The sequence below is a fragment of the Chlamydotis macqueenii genome, chromosome 8, assembly GCF_036417535.1.
Source record: "Chlamydotis macqueenii isolate bChlMac1 chromosome 8, bChlMac1.mat, whole genome shotgun sequence".
Classification (NCBI taxonomy): Eukaryota; Metazoa; Chordata; class Aves; order Otidiformes; family Otididae; genus Chlamydotis; species Chlamydotis macqueenii.
Window position 1 is genome coordinate 34,074,527 of NC_141563.1, and position 20,925 is coordinate 34,095,451.

General features: G+C 39.5%; 3 protein-coding genes across 10 annotated transcripts in view; 1 reads left to right on the forward strand and 2 right to left on the reverse strand.

The window, feature by feature from the left end:
* Positions 1 to 6,316, reverse strand: part of MYSM1 (Myb like, SWIRM and MPN domains 1) — a 24,819-nt gene extending 18,503 nt beyond the window's left edge. For 7 of the 8 annotated variants that reach the window (XR_015259146.1, XM_086752958.1, XM_086752961.1 and 4 more), the window contains exons 1-8: positions 6,243 to 6,316; positions 4,556 to 4,631; positions 4,279 to 4,349; positions 3,151 to 3,228; positions 2,988 to 3,014; positions 2,400 to 2,478; positions 1,632 to 1,730; positions 285 to 1,048 (exon numbers count right to left, since the gene is read on the reverse strand). Coding sequence is in view for 7 of the 8 variants with exons in the window: in XM_086752958.1 (XP_086609084.1) it covers positions 285 to 1,048; positions 1,632 to 1,730; positions 2,400 to 2,478; positions 2,988 to 3,014; positions 3,151 to 3,228; positions 4,279 to 4,349; positions 4,556 to 4,631; positions 6,243 to 6,313 (1,265 nt within the window). In the remaining variant the exon portion in view is untranslated. Of the gene's footprint in view, positions 1 to 284; positions 1,049 to 1,631; positions 1,731 to 2,399; positions 2,479 to 2,987; positions 3,015 to 3,150; positions 3,229 to 4,278; positions 4,350 to 4,555; positions 4,632 to 5,860; positions 5,880 to 6,242 lie in introns of those variants that run through there. The other variant, XM_086752962.1, reaches the window with a different exon arrangement.
* A 115-nt stretch (positions 6,317 to 6,431) lies between these two features.
* Positions 6,432 to 20,925, forward strand: part of FGGY (FGGY carbohydrate kinase domain containing) — a 302,075-nt gene continuing 287,581 nt past the window's right edge. The window contains exon 1 of the mRNA XM_086753837.1: positions 6,432 to 6,469. The gene's annotated coding sequence lies outside the window, so the exon portion shown is untranslated. The remainder of the gene's footprint in view (positions 6,470 to 20,925) is intronic.
* Positions 7,969 to 10,230, reverse strand: LOC104478879 (CARD- and ANK-domain containing inflammasome adapter protein). The gene has a single exon (XM_010119371.2). The coding sequence runs from the start codon at positions 10,228 to 10,230 to the stop codon at positions 7,969 to 7,971; it is 2,262 nt and encodes a 753-aa protein (XP_010117673.2).

Consider the following 20,925-nt stretch of genomic DNA (forward strand, 5'->3'; position numbering starts at 1 on the left):
TGATACAGGGCACCCATTTTCATAATACTTCAGAGACTTTTCATTGCTTAGCTTCCAGAATGCCAGAAAAAAACTCAAAGAAACAAACAACTGGGAAGATGTGAAAGAAGCATTAATAATGAGTGCTGTTCACTGGCAATCTTTATAATGCTACCATAACATTAATTTTACTCTTTTCCGATTAAGAGTAAGCTATTGGTACTACGTAGTATTTTAACTACAACAAAGCAGTACATGAGTCATCTCAATCACTTATTTCAGTAAATGAAATTAATGCATCTTACCATTGATCCAAAATATAATTCCTAATTTTCAAATAACGCTCTGGTGTTTTGGCTTGGCGCCCTTCAAAAAATTCAGGAATAGCTTGCTTTTCTTCTTCCAGAATGATGCTTCTGTCAACCTCCACTTCTTGATCAGGTGGCTTAAGCTCCGCTGCTTCTTCTTGATGATCTTCATCCACTTGGCAGGGAGAAGGAAAAAGCAATCCATTATCGGCCAGGTCTCTCTGTTCCTCATTAAGCTCCTGATCAGTTACTTGTCTAGTACCAGGAGATGTTACTAGTGTGCCTCGGTCAGCTTTCTCAATAAAATTATTGTATTGCTGGTAATTTAAATTCACAGATTTATCACCGTTCAGGTGCTGAGAACATGTTGCTGCAACACCTGGAAATACTAATGCATCCACTGTATCTTGCTTGTTATGTTGAGGATCTTCTTTAGATAACGGAATCGCAGAACTGTGTCCAACAGATGAAAGAATGCGTTCCATTCCTTTCGTTTCTTCAACTGGACTTTTTGAAATAACAGGTAATTCAGATTTTCCAGTTTCTTGATGGAAGGGAGGAGAAAGCAGTTCATCCACGTCATCAGTTATGTCTACTTCTTCATCATCTGACAGCTTTTCAATTTTCACTGCATTTAGATTGGGGTCTGCACGGCCTCTCAAATTTCCAGACGACCATGCTTCTACCCGTATCCCATCTTCAACGGGAAGACTGCTGCCACACTGACTTTGCTCTTCTTTTTCAGAATCACCATTTTTTGCCTTAGGAAAATAAAACAACACTTTTAGGAGGGAAAAACGAAACAATCCCCTCTGCCACCCAAATAGTCAGAACTATTTTCATTGAACAGCAGATATTCTTAAGTTTTTCTTCCTCTTCTTACCCTTTTAGTATGTTTTAATCAATTGCAATTCATGTTTACGCAGCATTATAGGTATACTTCTAGCCCAAGTGTAAATTAACATGTATTTCCATTTAAAAAACAGACAGCAGTTATTTCTTCTTAAATGCCCTGTGAAGTCTCAAATGGCGCTAAAGCTAAAACTAAAATACACAGCTGAAAGAGCTGTATAGTGGAAAACAAGTATTTTCAGGCTAATATCCAACAGCACAAGAGACTATAATTATACTGCATTTATTATTTAGTTATACTAGGAATGAAAATACTGAAGTCATTCTAGGAATTTGAAATCAGGTCTGACTTCATATTTAAATCTGCAAATAAGCGTATTCCGCTTCTCTGAATATGCGAATAAATAGAGCACATACTTTTAATCAAGCTCCATGTACAAGAGCATACTTGTCAAACAGCCGTTTTGCTAACTACAGAGATACTCCATTTACCTTGTTCTTAAAATACTGCCGAGCGTAGCTCTTTACTTGTAGAACAGTACGACTTCCAATCAACTTGGCGATTTTCGTCCACCGGCGGCCAAATTTCAGCTAGTACAACAAAGAACATTTACGTTACCTGAACTCTAACATTCCAAACATTGCACTTTATGTACAAAGAGGCGTTTAAAAACCTCAATTATTTGTTACAAACGCACAAACAGTACAGCAAACTGATGGTAAAGAACCTCGCTACACATATTCTCCCAAGAAGAAAGCTGCATGCAACAGTAAGTTATTGCTATTCTTAACTAGAGGATCATCTTCATCCAATTCAGGCACACTGTAAAATACTAACCCAAGGAATCCTACTGAAATGAATTTGTACTTGGCAAAGCAAACATTCAGCCCTGCATAACCGTGTAATCTCTAAAGACCTTACAACAGCAGCTAAGGGATTTCACATTATTAGCTGATTTGCCTTAAGCACACGCTGCATCTCCTGTACTTAACTACAGCATTATGACTGTACAATTCATAAAGCTGCATATTTGAGCTACGTCGTGATCTCAAATTGTAATCAGCCTCAGATGAACAAAACCATTTTAGGGGATTCATCAATATAAATCTGATTTATCATTAGTAGATGCCAATTATTTTTAACACATCAAAAGCAGAAGCAGATAAATATAACATGCTCATTTATATTTATTGTTGTTTTGTTATTTAAGATAAACTAGTGATTTCCACTCAAAATAGTATATATATAAACAAACTTACCAGTCCTTGTTCAAACAATTCTTTTTCTTCTGATGTCCACTTTAATGAGTAGCTAGCTGATTTCGTAGGTGATCGCACCCTAGGAAAACAGGAAGCAGAAGTCAGTCCTTTCTTAAAAACATGCATTCTCAAATCGCGGTAACTGAAGACAACTTCTGACAGGAGGACTACTCCCCATCTTCTGTAAAACTCAAAGTATTGTTTTAAACATGAATGTGGCCGATAAATAAAATACTGAGAATCACGTCAGCTTCTCCATCACACAGGAAGATTCAAGGCAACACAACATTCATCAGTAACTAACAGTACAGAAATACACAGAAGCAGCAAATAGAAAAGTTCAAGCAAGAAGGACAACTAGAATTAACAGGGTTTTTTTCATAAGGACCATTGCGCCACAAAAAACAAACTAGTTTACTACAGGCCTACTATTACACACGATATTTCTTTGCGTTGAATGGTCTCTAAAATAATTTTGTACAGCCAAACAAAAGGAACTGTAACTTTTTTTTTAAATAGTGTCCAGGAACTTAACAAAAATCAGATGCCACACTTAAAAATGCAACCCGATCATTAAAATGTACGTACATGACTTTTCCAGTTTTCTTATGTGGGCTGCAAATAAAAAACAAAGTGAAAATAAAAATTAGTAATTGTGATGCTGTTGCATATCTCAGCAAATAACCTTATTTTGAAAAGCCTTTTCATTTCTTCTCATCTAACTGAGAATTCTTCCCAGAACATCGCTTACCTTTTCATAGATCTTTTCTCCACTTCCTTTTGATTGAGCCATATTTTTTCAGAAAGTGATTTATTAGATAAATAATATCTGAAATAGTTACTAAGTAAGTTTTCAAAGCATCAGAGTAGATACTTGTACATGTGAGAATACTAATGATCACATAAATTATAGTAGCTCATAATGATTCAGCTGTAGAAACAAGTACTGCACTGCTTTCAAAACTGAAATACACACAATTTCAGACTCCTACTAATTTACTACAGGAGGAAGCGACATTTGACTTCTGAAGCCCATGTTCACTTTACATGCAGCAAACTAGGTAGGTATCCTGTTTCTACTACAGCATTTTTCTTTTTTTTACTTAAAAACATACTAAAGGAATTTTCATTGTACTGATACTTTTTTTCAAAGTAAGCCTCAATAATTAATTCTATTAGAAAAACTTTAATTGCTTTTTTTTCTTGTTCCTCTATTACTGTATATTACTGCAGTCAATTACAAAAAAAATTATGAAAATAAATTAGCCTATGATTACTATTGCTATATCCTACCTAGTCTGTGAGGTCAATTTATGCCAGAAACACTACTACTGGTAAGATTATTTAAGTCAACACTGCTTTAAAAAGCTAAAAAAAAAAAAGAAGGAAGAAAAGCAGCAGCTGTTCCTTCCCCTTTTAATCTCATATGCTGGCAGAAGTATGAACACAGCCAGACAAAATCAGACAGCAAACCAGTCCAAGGGAAGAACAGTTCAGGAGAACGAACTAGCTATTTTTAGCCAGATCAGCTGTTTGATCAGGTTCTCTGTGAAGTCGCACAAATAGCTGCATCAGCACGATGCCGGAGGTGGCACTGAACAAGCAGCTGAAGCAGGGATGAATATTGCTATTTTTGGTGCCAGCGCCAGCCTGAATCCAACAAGCTTTGGAGTAATTTTCTGAAGAATCAGAAGCATCGGAGGAAGCTCCAGGTAGCTACATGATTCATTCAGTGGTCCTCCTTGATTTCTGCAATCTCCCTACAAGATGACAGTACTTCAGTCACCTTAACAAGAAAAGATTTGTCCAGTGCCTTTGGAAACAGGAAGCTTTCTGTTGTCATACAGGAAAACATATAAGCAGATCAGCAAAAGGATACTCTTCTTCCAGCAACATTTTCTCAATGACAGCCCTGTTCTCTTCACTTATGCTGCTGTCCAATGTCCATGGCTGCAAACAATACAAATACATTTTAATATTTGAATTCTGTCACACTGTTACTTGAGTATCAAGATTCAATATACAACAGTTTCTAAAAGTAAGCAAAAAACACTGTTTAAAAACCTAAAAGAGCACGTACATGGAGGGGAGAGAACAGAGAAAAGTGAAGTTCTGACAACCTTGCTAGAAGTATCACACATTTTAAAAATACTTACGAGATTGTTATCAGTTCTCCAAGATGAATCAAGATAGTGATCCTGCAGCAAGCCTGATGCTGTGTTTTCATGATCTCTGAAAAAGATTCCAGTGTTCAAAACAACGCAAACATAATAAAACAAAATGAATACTGTAAGAGTGGAAAATAATGTGCAGTAAATAATAAAAACTTTAACAGATGATCGAATTAAATACTAAAATTAAAAAATATATTGCAGACTATTAGATAATGTTACTTTCTTATAATATTCCATTAGACATAGTATAAATCTCCCTCAGTAAGTCACCTTTTTTAGTAAACTCTGTAGTAACTCCTCATCTATCTCACTGCAGACTGTACGACATATCAGTGCAACCCTGAACAGTAAAAACTCACATCCAGAAAGACAAAGCAAGAGGTACCATGCAAAATACACATAAATGAAAGAAGGCAGTTTTATAGACAATGAAAACCCTCTATTTTTAAATGTAAAAGTGTCACTGAGTTCTATCATCTCCACTTAACATTTCTATATCTTTCCCCCCATAAAGAAAAATCTCTCCCTTCTAAAGAAAAAAATGTTTTCCTCCCAAGGAAAGCTCCTACTTACACAAGGTTGAATAGAACCCTATCATACAGGATCGTTAGTGCTCCTATGGACTTCATCCAGGCTACACTTGATCTTTTCTGTAAGTAACTTATTACTGTTAGAAATCTGTCACTGATCAACATAATTGATCACCTTTCTTCTATTTTAGTGCAGCATAAAATCTCCTTATAAATTAATGTAATTTTTTTTGGTCATTCTTTGATTCCAGAGCATTCGCACTTTTCTAAAGACTAATTAGCCCTATATGCCTTGCAATACTACTAAAACTAAATCCACCTACTATTCCAAACTGCTTTGTGATAGCAGTTCAAACACCTACTTACAGGTAAAGACAAATCCTCGTGTACAGCCGGAAACTAATGTAACTCCTGCTTCTTTTGGAGCCCACCGAGAAACGGGTCGGATCAACAGTCCCTTTGCCCAGCACTCTGCCTCCAACAGTGGCAGCGGCAGATGCCGCTCCCGGCCAGCACACAGGCCCAGCCACGGTCTCCGGCACAATGCTCTCATGCTCTCTCAGTTGCTAGATGTGTAGTGCAAGAATTGCTGCCCATTCGCTTCAGCACCTGTTCACAGATCCCTTACCTGTCAATTTCTTGAGCGAGTTTTCTGACCCTCCCCATGTTCAGTTTTTCAGACCTGTCCGCCCCTACAAGTTCACTACCAGTTACACAACGCAGCACCTTCTGTCTGTGTATTTTAAAGCTGTCTCACCACCAAGTACCCTTAGTTCGCGTGCCGCAGGATCCGATAACAGCAGTTCTGCATTCCCCACGCTTCACTGATTTCATTTTAATGATTTCTCCCCGCGATGATCCTCAACATTGGCGCCCCCCCCCCACCTCTGGGCCCTCAATGAGACTCCAAGGTCTCTCCCCCGAGGCTCCCGGCGGCGGGAAGCACCGGCGGCGGCCGGGGTTCCGGGCGAGTGCGGCCGTGCCCGGGCAGCCCCCTCAGCGAAGGGGACGCTCCCCCGCTCGTCGCCCCCTCACGCAAACCCCGGCCGCCGCGGCCACACAAACCCTGCCCTCAGCGAGGCAGGGACGCGCTCCCCGGAGCGGCAGAGCTGCCAGCCGGCAGTACGGCCCTCGCTCACCCCGCCACCGCCTCTCCAGGCACGGTTGCCGAGTCCCCCTCGATGTCCACTTCCAGCTCCTCGGCCGCCATGACACCGGCCCCGCCGATCTCGCGAGAAAGGGCGGGGAGCGCCGCGCCGGCGACCGAGCATGCGCGGGGGAGGAGCGGCGCGTGCGCAGCAGCCCTCAGTGAAGCGGCTGCGCCCTGAGGCGAAGCCGGGGCGGAGGCGGAGAGATGGCGCCGGGGGTAGGCGGGGCGCGCAGGGGGCGGCCGAGGGCGAGCCGGGCCCTGAGGCGGGGGGCGGCGTCCCAGGGACGAGCTGAAGGGGAAAGGGGCGAGTGTCAGGCGGGGATGGGAGAGCGCGGGGGCTGAGGGGGGGAGAGTGAGAGGCGACAGAGGGAGGCGGAAGCCCGCCCCGGGCCGCCGTGCCCGCTGCTGCCGCGGGCTGCGGGCTGGGAGGGCCCCGAGCGGGGAGCCGCGCCTGAGGGCCGCGGTGAGGCCGGGCCCGTTGGAAGTGTGACCGAAGAGGGATGGGATTTGGGTGCATGGTGCTGCGGGTGTCGGGGTTGTCCCCCTCTGTGCGCTCCCAAGTGTCTTTACCCTCCCCTAGAAGATGACAGCAGCAGGGTGTTGTGTAATGTGGCTATAAAAGTCGCGGTTTTATCCACCCGTGTTCTTAAATCTGTGTTTCATTTCTCAAGAAGTATTTGTCCCTTCGTGGTAACTGGGCGTCTAATTGTACACTGAAAGTGTGAAGAACTGTGAGGGCTGACTGTCATTATATAGAAAATTACCACAAAGAACCTTTCGTCGACTCAAAGAAGTGTTTCTGTTTTAAGAGGTGACAGTACAAATATTTCGAACCAATAAAACTCTGTTGCAACCTTTTTATTCTGAACATTTCATCTTTGTGCTGGAATTTATTTGAAAGTGAAATTAATAAACAACAAATATGATAATTTTCATCATCTATACTTAAAAATGCAAAAGCTGGACAAATAGTATGATGAAAGGTAGAAAGAATAATCATTGTTATAGTCTCGTGGTCTGTCAATGCCGTGTCGTAGGGTATAACACAGAAATCCCTCTAAAGAGGGTCCAGCCCCGTACTGAATGTCAGTGTAGCACATAGCAGTGTCCTGAAAACAACATGGTTGTGTTAGCAAAGTTTTGGGCGCACGCTGCTCCTCTGGTTGGCTTATACCAAGCCTCTTGATAGAATTTATTAGCGTGGGGAGTGGGTCTAGTAAATCTAGATTAGAGCAACCCCACGCTAGTAAATTTGCAGGGAGGTGGCTTCTGCTTTCCAGTTAGCTCAGAAAGCAATAGTGCAATCAGCGTAAATTAAGCTAATACTATATTGCCCTGGCTTTTTAAAAATATGATTTTACCAAACAATGCTTAACTATGTTAATCATACAGGCTAATATTCACAGATATATGAAAAGTTATTTTCTAACTTTTTTTTTTCAAAAGTCTTGATTTATACTAGAGGAGGTCATATACAATGTGTTTAAGACTGGTGCTTTTAAAATAGGTTCCAAGTATGAGATTTGTGAGAGATGCAGAAGACTAGTTGATACTTAGAAGTTTAACCGTGTCTTAAAGACCCTTTTCCATGGCTGCCTTTGATTGCTAACTTAATTCTGCCGGCCCTAACATAATTCTCAATCATACTGGGCAACAGCACTATCCAAACTACATTAAATGAGAATTCTGCATTTAAATTTTTTTGCTTTACATCTTCATTTTGTTATTAACATTTTCTTTTTCAAAAGTGTTACAATTTGAGCCTGATTTTCTGTTTTACAAAATTCTGCTACTTGCAGTGGGGTCTTTTTGAGACTATTAGCAGCTAGTAAATTTGCTTTTTCTCCTTGTGACCAGTTTACGAGAGAATTTGTAGCACTAAAATGACCAGCCTTGCACGCACAATGCAGTGGAGTATCCCTGCTGCTGTCTGAGGCATTAATGGCTGCCCCGGAGCTCAGAAATAGATTTATCACGTCGCTGTGTCCATATTCCGCTGCAATATGCAGTGCAGTCTTTCTCCAAATGTTTCTGTCGTCAATATTTTTATTTTTCCCTGAGGTCAGAAGAATTTTTACGAGATCTGTGTTGCCTTTCATGGCTGCGTAGTGCATCGGAGTACATCCGTCCATGTCCTTAGCTCCAGATCTTCCTTTTTTAGCTAACAGAACTTTCACGACACCGAGATGTCCTCTCACAGCTGCAGTGTGCAGAGGAGTCTTTTTCTCCTTATCTTGTGCGTTGGGGTCAGCATTAGCATTCAGAAGCATCTCTACCATTGTTTTGTCTCCCCTTTCAGCAGCAAAATGTAAAGGTGATTTTGAGTGCTTGTCCTTAACATTAACGTTTGCTTTGTGGTACAACAGCTGTTGGGCAACATCAGTGTTACCTTTTTGACTTGCAATATGCAAGGGAGTAACAAACTCTTTAGTGACAGCGTTAATTTTGGCCCCAGCGTTAACTAAAAGGCCAACTGATGCTCCTTTATTGTGAAGTGCAGCGACATGGAGTGGGGTTTCACCGGCTTGATTCGTAAGGTTAACTTCCATCCCTTTGCGCAGAAGCAGGTTTGCGATGGAAGCAGCCCCAGCTTGAACTGCCAAATGCAAAGCCGTCTCTGAAGCAGGAGTCCGTATTCCAAAGTTTGCTCCCTTTTCGATTAGAACTTCTGCTGATTCAGCTTTGCCTGTTTCACATGCCAGGAGTAAAGGAGTGTACTGCATTTCATTGTAGGTGTTTATATCCGTACCTCTCTCAATTAAAGCTGCTACAATACCGTGCAGATTTTTCTCTACAGCTCTAAAAAGAGCTGACTCCATTATGTCAGACGACAAATCTTTAGAATATTCTAGTAGTATTTTGAAGATGGATGGGTGGTTGCTGTTGAAGGCTCTTTCCGCCACGTTGGAATCAACACTGGCTCCAGCTTCCAGCAGTACTTTTGCAGTATTTTCAGATCCCTGAGAAACAGCATAACTGAGAGCAGTCTGTCCTCTTTCATCCTTTCCATCAATGGAGGCCCCAGCCTTTAAAAGCATTTTTGCCAGATTGCTGTCATCTTTAAGAGCTGCCATGTGCAAAAAGCTGTGCTGGTTCCTGTAGCGTTTTGCCTCTTCTTTCAGGAGCATCTTCACTATGTGGCTGTGGTTACTCTGTGCAGCCAAATGAAGCGGTGTCTTGCCTTCCGTATCCAAACTGTACATATAAGCACCGCATTGGAGAAGCACTTTCACTGCATCACCATGGCCTTTCTCAGCAGCCCTGTGCAGTGGTGTTCTTCCTTTCTTGTCCTTCACATCTATCTTTGCACCTTTGCTGATTAAATATTCCATTATCGTTAGATGCCCGTTAGCGACCGCAACGTGCAGAAGTGTTTCACTAGAAGAGTTCGGTGCATTAATATCATTATCTTCCAATGTCTTCTCTAACTCAGAGAGATAGCCTTTAGCAACTGCATCAAAGATGCCAACATCAGCGTGATCTTTTCTAGGTTTTGCTGCTCTTGAAAGTTGAGTTTCTTCTCCTTTCTTCTTAGCAGCCCATTCTTGCTTTTTTCTTCGAGGACTGTCTTTTTTTCCCTGGTGCCGTTCACTGCTATTTTCAAACCAAACCTTGTCTTTTTCGAGTAAATACCCTACCAATTGTCTTCTAGCATCTCCAATGCTTTCATTTACCTCACTGATGTATTTTCTCATCTTGCTATAAAGTTTTGGTTCCACTTGCTTTAAGCATGGATAAAAAAAGAGCCTGCAGGCTCGTTCACCTTGAGAAATCAGCATGTCTAAAACGCGAGAGTTCTTTTCTGTTCGTGTCCTGTAGAAACTCATGACCATCTTTTTTTCTGGGGTAAAAATACCATTGTCTGTCAGCCAGTTCAGAAGATAATCTGGGTTGTTTATGCCTTCTACTAGCTCTTCTCTTTTAGTCCTTAGGACTTCAATTGCATATGGATTTGTAAACAGGACAGTTGAATGCATTATCGTGTTGATAATCAAAACGTGAATTGAGCTATTTTTTGATGTCTGAAGTGAAATACGAAATAGCAAAGCAGGATCACATCATTTCACACATTCTTTTCACAGAACTATGAACCAGCAGCCGTTGTAGTTCATTGATAAATCTTTAAAGAATGTGAAGGCAATCAAAACTCCCTCACCTTTGGTTTTCTAGTTGTTAGAAGTCCTTTGATCTTCTCTGTTCTTCCTTAGCAACAAGTGAAGTTCAGTAACAAAACAAAAATCTGTGATATATAAAGGTATTCCACTTGGAAGGCTTCTTCCAGGATTTTTCTACGGATAGTTAGGGAGAAAAAAAAATGCTTTTGTGAATCTGATATCTGAATAGAAGATACTGGTTTATCGAGTTCCTCTGTTCCTCTGGCCAGCCTGTTATTTGTAGGTGCCTAAATGACCCGTCTATTAAACATGACGAAAGGAAATTCACGGCATAGTTACTGTTGCCATGATTACATACCTTGTATGATCTTAAATGAAAGAGTACGCACTGCCAGCTACACAGGTGAAAGCCCTATAATGTAATGAAAGGAAAACATGAAGACCTAGATAAAAATGAACTGTATAAGCAGCTAGTTATGAAAAGTGATCCAGCCTTTCTAATATGAGTTACAACTTCGGTCTATGAAGTATATTTCACTTAAAGGCTAATTAGCTTGTCATTCCTGCCGTAACCTGGAGTCTGTCTGGAACTTAATTCTTTTACATGAGGTGGTGGATCAGGGCGTGTGATTCAGTATGCAACATTTAAAGTATAATTAAATAGAGCTTCAAATCTGTGAGTATGTATAAACTTCAGGATGGTTGTAGGACCTTTGAATCTAGCTGTAATTAATTTAACTTACTGGTGTTAAAATTCCTTGTGGAGAGAAGGATATAAAATAATAATCATCTACATGTTTTGAAACCAATTGAGAGAGGAACTGAGATTACAGAGTTCTGTAAGAGCTGGAAGTAAAATGAGCTGAAAAGCTGAAAGCTTCACCTTATTTAAGCAAATGGGAAATTTTGCCATCCGTTTCTTAGCTCAGCGCCCTTCTTGTTGGGTCCTGCTGCCTTTGCATGTATTTTCTTTAAGAGCATGTACAATGCGACTGATAAGATTTTTAATTTTTTTCTGTTGACTTTAGTTTTATATGTAAGATTGCAAAGCTCGTTTTATTAAAAGAAAAAATTATTGAAGAAATATCCAGGAAAGGCAAGACTTTTAATATATATTTTGAAAGGCAGCCAGTTACCAAGTCAGCAAATTTGACAGCCAATTTAAGAGCCCACTAATTCTTCTGAAATGCAAAGAAGGGCACTACACCAAGAATAGCAAAACCTTTGTAATTTAGTTAATGATTGTTAACACATAACATGGAAACCTATGGTTTATTGTAGGGAGTCAGGAGGTCTGAATTGTGTTCCCGGATCTGCCAGTGACTCAGTCTGTGATCTGCACATTATTTAGTCTTCAGATTTGACTTAACAAAGTACTGAAGATCTGTCTGTGTCTTGAGTAAATCAATAGTCCTTACCTAAAGTTGGTGAAATAAGATCATTATGTCATCATTATTATTGTTCCTATGCCACACAGAGATAGCAAGACTTGATTACCCACACAGGAAAGTTTTGAGTTCTAGCAGTGGAAAATGTAACGTGAGTGCCGAGAAGTATCATTAATATAAACAGCACAGGAGTTTTTGGAACTCCTGAAAAATTTAAAAACAGCAATTGTGATGTTCTTTAAGAGTCTGTAAGAATGGCAGCGATTTCCTAGGGTGCAGAATACAGAAATCTTAGTAGTAAACTGTACAAATGAAAGGGTGCAGTACTCCTGACTGGCCTTGAGGAGGAACATTTGAACAATATATGCAGGCAGCATCTCTTTGTGGCACTTTACTTTGGGAAAATAATATTCAGCAAATTACTTGTTACTAGGTGCAAATCAGTCTTCAAAATATAATTATGCATTTTTTATAAGAAGTTCTTCATTACAAGTATGTGACTTATGAGGAAATTCTGTCTTAAAACAAGAATCACAATTGACAATAAAATTGTGGAAGCTAGTTGTATGGATTCATTTTCAGAAATTCTGTTTTAAAAGCCTTCATTTTTTAATTAGCATTTTAACTACTTTTAGAATTAAGCCTTTGTTCCAGCAATGACTTCACAAAAATATTAAAAACCTGAACAGTTGAGAAGAGAGTCAGAATAGGCTATTTGAAGCATGCTTTTTGTTTATGGCTTTTTAACTTAGTAACTCCATTTATTTGACATATAAATGTTTTAGAGAAGGAAAAAATATTTAAGTTCCACACCTCTTCTCCTTTAATTTAGTGCGTGAGACCACAAACGCCGCAAACGCGTGGAATCACCAGGAAGCTCTTCATTAAAAATAAGAATGGCAAAATTTGATGTTACTAAAGATCTAAGAAAAGAAATAAATTGGAGAGAGGAAGAGGCAAATCTTTGGCCTTCTTTGTTGTCTTTTACATTGGTTTGTTGTCTGAGGGGCATAAGGTGATATTTTTTCTGCTGGCTTCTTTAGCTCCATGTATCCAAGAACTGTTCCTTATTAGGTTATTTTGGTAAGAATATGATGGGTTTTGCTTCTGTCTTCTTTGTCAAATATCTTCAATAGTGCCATCAGGGAAACTTCACGCTTTAGTGTGCTGATTGTATTTTAATTCAGTGTGTTGTCAAGAAGCCTGAAGTGAGTAGATTGTGGTGGCATAGAAATACTGAAAATCTTCATGTAGACCACTTAAGCTCTGATATAATTGTTAAACATAGAAGTAAGACTCTGTGTATGTAAGATTCCCTTAACTCTGCTAGCTCTAGGTATACTCAGCACTCACTTTGTGGGAGGATATAAACTGAAAAGAACGGAGATTAGGTAGAGATTAGATCAGGCTTTAAAAGGGCAGGTGATGCTACCGAGAGGACACATCTCGGTTTTGGCCTCTGCTGAGTAAGTGTCCACAGAGGGAGCGTCTGCTCACAGTTTTAACCCAGCTGTAGCTGGACTGAGAAAGGAGGCTTCAGCCAGTTATTTCTGACGTGCAACCTCAGTTTTGCTACTAACTTGTGTCCTTGGGCAAGTCACTTAATCTCTGTGCCCTGTTTACACAAGCATTAAAAAAGGGAATTTTTTTCTACCTCACAGACCTATCCTAAGTGTTTATTAATGTTGGTGCAGTGCTTTGAAGTTATAGAGTGCTTTGAAGTTTTTATCCTTTGAAGTACTGTTTTCTGACTTCTCAAAGATGAACATTTATTTCTTAAATTAACACGTGCCCATATTTTCTAGCTTATTTTATGTTGCCATGTCATCATCAAATATACATTTAATTTTCTCTATTTTAATTTCTCAAAGATGAAAGCAACCCAAACTACACCTTGCACGTTGCTCGATGAATGTGCGAGGCGGTGTGGCCGAGGGAGTGAGGAACCCGTAGATGTCACCATTTCTCCACCCAGGCTTTCCCTCTCTGAGCCCGGAGCCTGCAGCTGTGGTTACTGTCTTCTGCTGAAACGGCATGTAATGCAACTGAAGGACTTCCAGTAACTTCTCATGTTCTCTAGGGCATTTTCTTGATAAAACTGATGGAAAGCCAAACAATAATAACACGATTTCACTCACCGTGATATTTTTATGTTTCCCAATGTGGACTTTAATGTCATTTAAGACAACTGTTTGCAGTAATGCCAACTGTTTATTGGCAACATATCTCACTGTAGAATAAATAGTCTGTAAGAGATAATAAAGCCAACATCATTATCTGAACATCATGAGGGATGGAGAAATAGATCTGGGTTATCAAGGCGTTCCCATTAATAAACATGGCTCAGGAATAAAGCTTTGTTTTGGCTAACCAGATATCTAAGTGTGGCCTAGCTGGTTGAGGTTGAACTATATTTAGGTATAGCTAGATTGAGGAACAGCAGTGTTAGAAGTGTTCGTGATGATGATTAGAGTGTATTTGACTTATTATAACACTGGAAGAGAAGCTGACGAGTCAGCATGTCTGCAAGAGAGACGAAATGTAGTGCTGAGTTTTGCCTAAAGATTAACTGCAGTAAATTAGGGAAGTCGAAAGGGGAGCTTTGGCACTGAGTGATCTTATTTGTGTTAGTCATATTTCTGTAGAGAGTAGGCTTGGGGCCTTCCCGGTGCTGAGAAATCTCTGCCCTGGCTGGTATTTCAATGCGAGGTGCCGTCCCCTGAGCGGTACTGGCACAGGCAGAGCACGCCTAGCGTCAGGGGCCTGAGCGGGGGCTGCTGCAGGGAGGGGAAAGCTGATCTGTCCAGTCCCATGTTTTGCATCTCAGACGAGCGCACTGGGCTCCCATCTTACCGTCTCTGCAGCTCCGGCGTCGGCGGGGTGTAACCGCCCCTGCGGAGTCCTGTGCCAGGCCCGATACTTGAAAGAGGTACCTCACAGAAGGCAGAGCTTCCCTGCTTTGTCCACTCTTCATGGATGCTTTCAAAATCCTAAGCAGTAATACAACAGCTGATAGAATAATTCAGGTATTTTATTCTATTTCCAGTACAAGTCAAGGTGTTATCCCAACACTACAGTACTATTTCCTCAAGTATAAACAAAGATCGTATTAAGCGCTGCACCCATACAGTGCAAAATGTTGTTTCTTGCAAAGATCAGTGTGTATTTTTTGAAGTTCCCAACTTGGAGTAATTGTAAACGGATAACACCCAGCTGCAAAGTGCCACTGATGGCTGATAGAGCAGGCTGGCTGTCTGGATCGAACTGTAGGAATGAGGCTTACCGTACGTAACTCAGCCAAAGTGAGGTTTCAGATTATTTTTCAGTTTACCATGCATGTATTAGTGAAGTTTAAGAAGAGTGACCAGACTACTTAGAATCCATTTTTTGCCATTCAGGTTTTTGAATAATTAGATTTTTCCAATGTTCATCATGGAATTACTTACCAGGTAGTTTTCTGAGAGGCAACATAGTGGAGGTAGAAGGAAAAAAACGTTTCGTATTTGGCTTCACAGAGCTAAGGAAAAGCAGTGTTCTTGTTTCAGAACATCATAAATAAAAGAAAAGTTGATTTGAAACAAACAGAAAAATGTCAGTAATGATATGGTGAAATATCTATTTAGTTACTGTGATTTTCATAGTGCAAATTAAAAAAAACACTCAAATTTATGTGTCTAAGTGATGAGTATTACTAGTTATTTGTTTTCATACATGTTTATTCTGCAGAAGTCTTTACTGTCACAAGCTTAATTTGATTTTAGGAACTAATTTGCCTGTTAATCTATTGACTAAGCTTGTATGGACTTTGATTTTACTAATGAGGAGATACCATTTTCCAACTCATTGGCTTAAAGTTGTATCAGTGTCATTACTTGTATAATAATTATCATTTTAGAAGTTTAAATGTGTCCTTTCAGACCAACGCTAATAGAAAGCAGTTAGGGCAAGATGCTAGCCCTCATATCATTAGCATAAAATATAAATTATGTGTAAGTAAGTATTACGTTACTAAATGCTGAGGCAGCTTCAGGGATCAGCAAAACCAAATGGAGAGAGGGCCAGGGGTTTTCTCCAAAATGAGCAGATTTTTTTTTTCCGTTTTAAACCAAACAAGCCCTTGTGGTTTTGAGTCAGGAACATACACTCTGTCAGTGAAATCTCACAGAAGGAAAGACTTACAGAATCTCATCTTAACTGTTGAAGACCAATGTCCTCCTTACACCCCCTGTACTCACTGGGCTAACCTTACGGGCAGCGTTACTCCCAGAAGGTGACTACTGCCGTGCCACCAGGTCTCCCACAGAAGACTTTTGGCCACATTTGCTTTGTAGACGTAGAGTAATTGGTGAAAAACTATTCTGAATTTACACCAGTACGCCAGCAGAATTTTGTTCTTCCTGATTATAAAATGCTGTAGACGTGAATAGAGACTAATGTGACTTTGAAAGGAAATAATGTTTTCCCACATCATAAACCAGTTTTAACTGCTGTTATTTATTAAGTTATTACAGTTAGATGTCAAGCATCAGAGACAGAAAAGACATTTACCTAAACAATGTCTTGCTAATGAAGTCTCTACACACACACTTTGAAATTTTGCCCTCTCTGAGGAATCAATTTACAGTAAAATGTATATAAATATTATTTATTATGTCAAAAGAATTTTCTAATCTATTTGTTTTAGTACCACAGCTGGTTTTTTTCCTGAACTTGAAGGAATATAAAACTTTTTTCAATTCAGTGTGGAAAACAGTATCAATGTTTTTTGTACCAGTAAGAAAAGTTCTTCAGACAATTCAAATTACTTCAGGGGCTTGCTTGAAACCACTTTATTTAAAAAAAAAAAAAAAAAAAAAAAAAAACTAATAAATTTGTATTTTTTCCTTCCCTTTTTTTTTTTTAAAAAAAAGATACAGAAGCATTTAATTTTTTTCTTCTATTTACCTTTATTATCACTCATTTGTACTCCATCCTGACCAATTATTTAAAATAATCTTGGATTTTTACTTACATTCAGTTTATGCTTGTTGTACAACAAAATGAAATTTAACTTTCCTAGTATAGCAGTGCTGGAAAATCATAGGTGTGTAATTGTGTCTTTCTTATTAATGTTTTAATCTGTTCATAATTCTATAACCTGGTGAGTACCTTTTGTTTAGTTTCACAGTATTTCTCATTGCTAGAGGGTTTCCTGAGGTGTATAGGGTTGATTCTTTCACGTGTTATCTCCTCTTTCCAGTTCTGACAGTTTCTCCTGTCTTCTGTTTGAATCTGTGACTGACTATCTTGGTTCCTCCAGAAAGTACGTGTCTTCTTATACGTCAGGATCTGGATTCCTGCACCCCACATCAGCTCCAATTCAGCAAAGTATATAATTATACCTGTAACTATAGAGAGGTGCCTCAGTAGAGCGTAAGTTTGACTCCCAGAAACTTTAGGTTTTTTTCTGAATTCTGAATTATGCTTTAGCATTGAGAAATTGATTCATTGGAGCACCGAATCAGGACCTCAGCTATTGTCCTGTCTGTCTGACTCCATGAGAAATACCCTTGTTGTTTTGGATAGAGCCCTAAATCACAAAATCCTGACAACTCCTCCAGATTCATGAGGTTTGCTTTCCTTGGCATATCCCAAAACATCCTTCTCTGTTCAGCTGCACCTGTGATATTCCAGCAGCTCTCTTTGTTCCCAAGCCATTATGTCTTCCTACTCAAATTTCCATTCAGAGAGTGATTCATGCGGCAGGGGAAAGGCATGACCTAGCTGCCCCCTCAGTTTCCATCGCTTTGCAAATCATGTGCAGTCTCATCTGAACCGGAGCTTTCATTTCAGACTTCTCTATTCCCATTCCTGGAACTAGTTCTTTTATTCCTTGCTCCTGTAGTCTGCACTGTGAGGAGAGAAATGTTTGCTGCATAAAAAGGCTTGGTTTTTTTTTTTGGTTTTTGTTTTTTTTTTTTTTTTTTTGGTCACAGGAGCAGTGAAAACACAGCAGCATGGATTTTCTTTCCCTTAGGAATGCCTTTTCTCACTGCAGATGAATACATATGGTTGTTACCTGTGCCGTAGCAACTCTGTGGATAAAGCACAAGCTTGACTCATTGTACCAGCATAATTTTGTTTTAATAATAGGTTTTATCCTCTGAATGTTTGGTTCTGATGTCCAGCTGGAGAGAATTGCACACCTCCACCAACAGTCTTTACAAGAGTGCATGCTCTTCCGTCGTTCTTTCTAATGGTTTTGATGTCTTCCATTGTCCCCTGTACTGCTTTCCTCCTCGTCCTTTGAATAACGTTACTAGCTTATGCCTTTGGGAGTCTCCTCTTCCACCACGATTTCTCCATCATCAAACCCACTTATTTACAACTCTGATCTCCCTTACTGTGCAGTAGAAGCATTCCCTATTTGAGAAAGATTTTAAGGTTTGGGGTTTTTTATTTGTTTTTGTGGTTTGTTTTTTTTTTTTGCCTTGCATAAATGGAAGTTCTGGGTTTACAAGACTGTCAGGATTAAATTATATTCTCTGAGACTCCTGGGGACTCCTGCCAGGTGATGTGGAAGATGCTGAAGAGGCATCCAGACCCATTGTAGTGGGTATATTTTCTGCTGTTACGGTTCCCAGTGAAGCAAACTCTTTGGCTCACTATGTATAGCGTAATAGTACACAGAATAGTAATCTGCCTGCTAGGGATTTTAGAAGATCCAGATTAAGGAAAGAATAGTGATTTTTAACAAGTACTTGCATGGTGAATTAGCTACAGTAAGTAAAGAGATGAGCTAGAGAATCAACCTTCTTTTTCGCTTGACATAGGGAAAGCTTAGTTACAACTAAAAGTTAATATAGCGTCCTGAAAATGGGATCAACATGACCGTACAAAATTAAAGAGGGGTATTGTAGTGACAGCTCAAGCTATATTAGTAACTTCATGTTTAATTCAATAAAATATCACTATTTTAAATTTATCAGAAGCAGCCAGAACTTGCAATAGAATTCAGGGCAAACCTGCTAGAGAGTATGCATGGCCACGGTGTACTTGCTAGAAATACGGGCTTAATTGCAGCAGGTTACATCTCAGATTTGCACTTTCTGTAGTGTTTTGGTTTGGTACCTGTATTCCTTTCTTTTTGAATATTTTAAATGAAAAAAATATTAAAGATCTTTTGCACTCTGTAGACTTTTTACTTCCTGTTAGTTTATTTTACAACAAGTTGCATTGATGTTATCTAGGTGTGGCTTTCAGTTTTGCATGGATTGGCACCAAAACCACCAGGATGGTCGTTTGTTCCCCCTTCCCCTCTTTTACTCCCTGGCGTAATTTCCATCCAACAGAGCTTTTCAAAAATAAGGAAGGAAAAGGCCTTCCTGTACAAGCTTCCTGTGAATCCTATCCAGATATAAAAGGCTTGTGTAAAAGCTTGGCAGGCAGTCCCAGCATATGCCACTTAGTGACTTCCTTATTTTCTGCTATCATTCCACATACAGCAAATGAATCTGGAAATCAGAGTAATTTCCATTCATTTTCAAATAAGAAATTTTAAATGGTAAATTTCCTATCTCTGCGTAACACCCACATTTTAAATTAAAAGTTTTGAATGCTGACAGCATTAGTCATAGGAAATCCTGTATGAACATCCAGCACTTAAGCTGGACCTTCCCCTAGATCACGCTGTAGAAGGCGTTTACAGGAAAATGTTTGGTTACTCTTAAATAGTGTTGATTTTTAACCCTTTACATGCCATTTGATCTCGTATGACTGCTTTTTTTCCTACAGCCCATTTCCCATTTTCTTGTGGACAAAATGGTATCGAAAACCTACGTATTTCAATGGTAAAATTGTCTGTATTTTAATAATGTACCAGTAGCATTCTATGGATACATAGGTACATGTGTAGACCCTCCCCCATGAACACTAACAGTCTTCAGTGTATGCTATTCAGAAGAAGAGTAATTTGAAGGAAAAAAAATATTGTTTTAGAATATTATAATCGATATAAGGGAACCAAGTGCTTTTAATAGCAGGATGTAGAATTTCTTTAAAGTTGCATATATATGGGGGGTAGCAGAGACCTGTCACCCATCCTCTTCTGCAGCTCTCGTTAGAAAGGCGGCTGTCACGCAGCATAATAAGCAGTTGGCGGAGGTAAAATTTTAAGTTAGGTGTGTCAGCTGAGATTCATTTTCTGTTCCTGACATACATGCTGTCTTGGATAAAAGTGAGGCAAAATAGCAGGTTACCACAGACAGCAGTTCGCCTGCACCCTAGGCGCTATGGCAGCAGTCTGTGGATGGCAGTGGGACTGCCGCTGCGCGGAGAGCAGGGTTAACTGGGCGTGAACGTCAGTGTCAGCAGTATGTTACCGCCTTAAAGAACAGACTCGTGCCATGATGCTGAGGGCAGATATATTAATATTCACGTGTTAATTATCAGCATGAAACAAACTGGATAGCTCAGTAAAAAAGGAAAGCTAAAAAAAGCCAATACAACTTTGTAAATTAAACTATAACACGGTCAAGGCATGAAAGTAACATATACAGATATGCTGCACAGGATCGTTGTCGTATTACATGGGTGAACCAACTTTGATAGTTTCTTTGTCTTTATTTAAAAGGAACCATCCCACAGCGGACATTATATCTCTTAAAAAAAATAATAAATCCGAGTTATCATTTTCATTTAGTGGGAAAATGCCACACATGTTGAGTTACTGTGGAACAGCTGGCTTAAATTAAGGTTTCAGACTTAAGGAAGGAATCCCAGGGCATAAAGTATCAAACAAAAGCTAAATTCAAGATTAGGATGAGGCTTGTGATGTTAGGCATGGCAAGCGTATATTCAGCAAATGAATTTAAAGAATCATACTTTTTTTTTGTAATGCCATGAATTATAGTGCTCCAATTTTAGATCAAAATACAGCGATGTTTAAATACAGTTTAATATAGTTTAATAAATGAGTCAAAATAAATTTTAATATACAGTTGTTCATAGGTGAGAGGCTTTAGATTATGCAAATACTGATAGATGACAATAAAATAAATAGAAAGCCATTAAAAATTCTCCGTATTGGAGAGCTCTACTTTTATTCTGACTCTTCTCAGAAGAGTCTGCATTTATGTTCTGTCTTCTGAGAAGACTCTTCTCTTGAATTTCAAGAGCCTTTCATGTATTT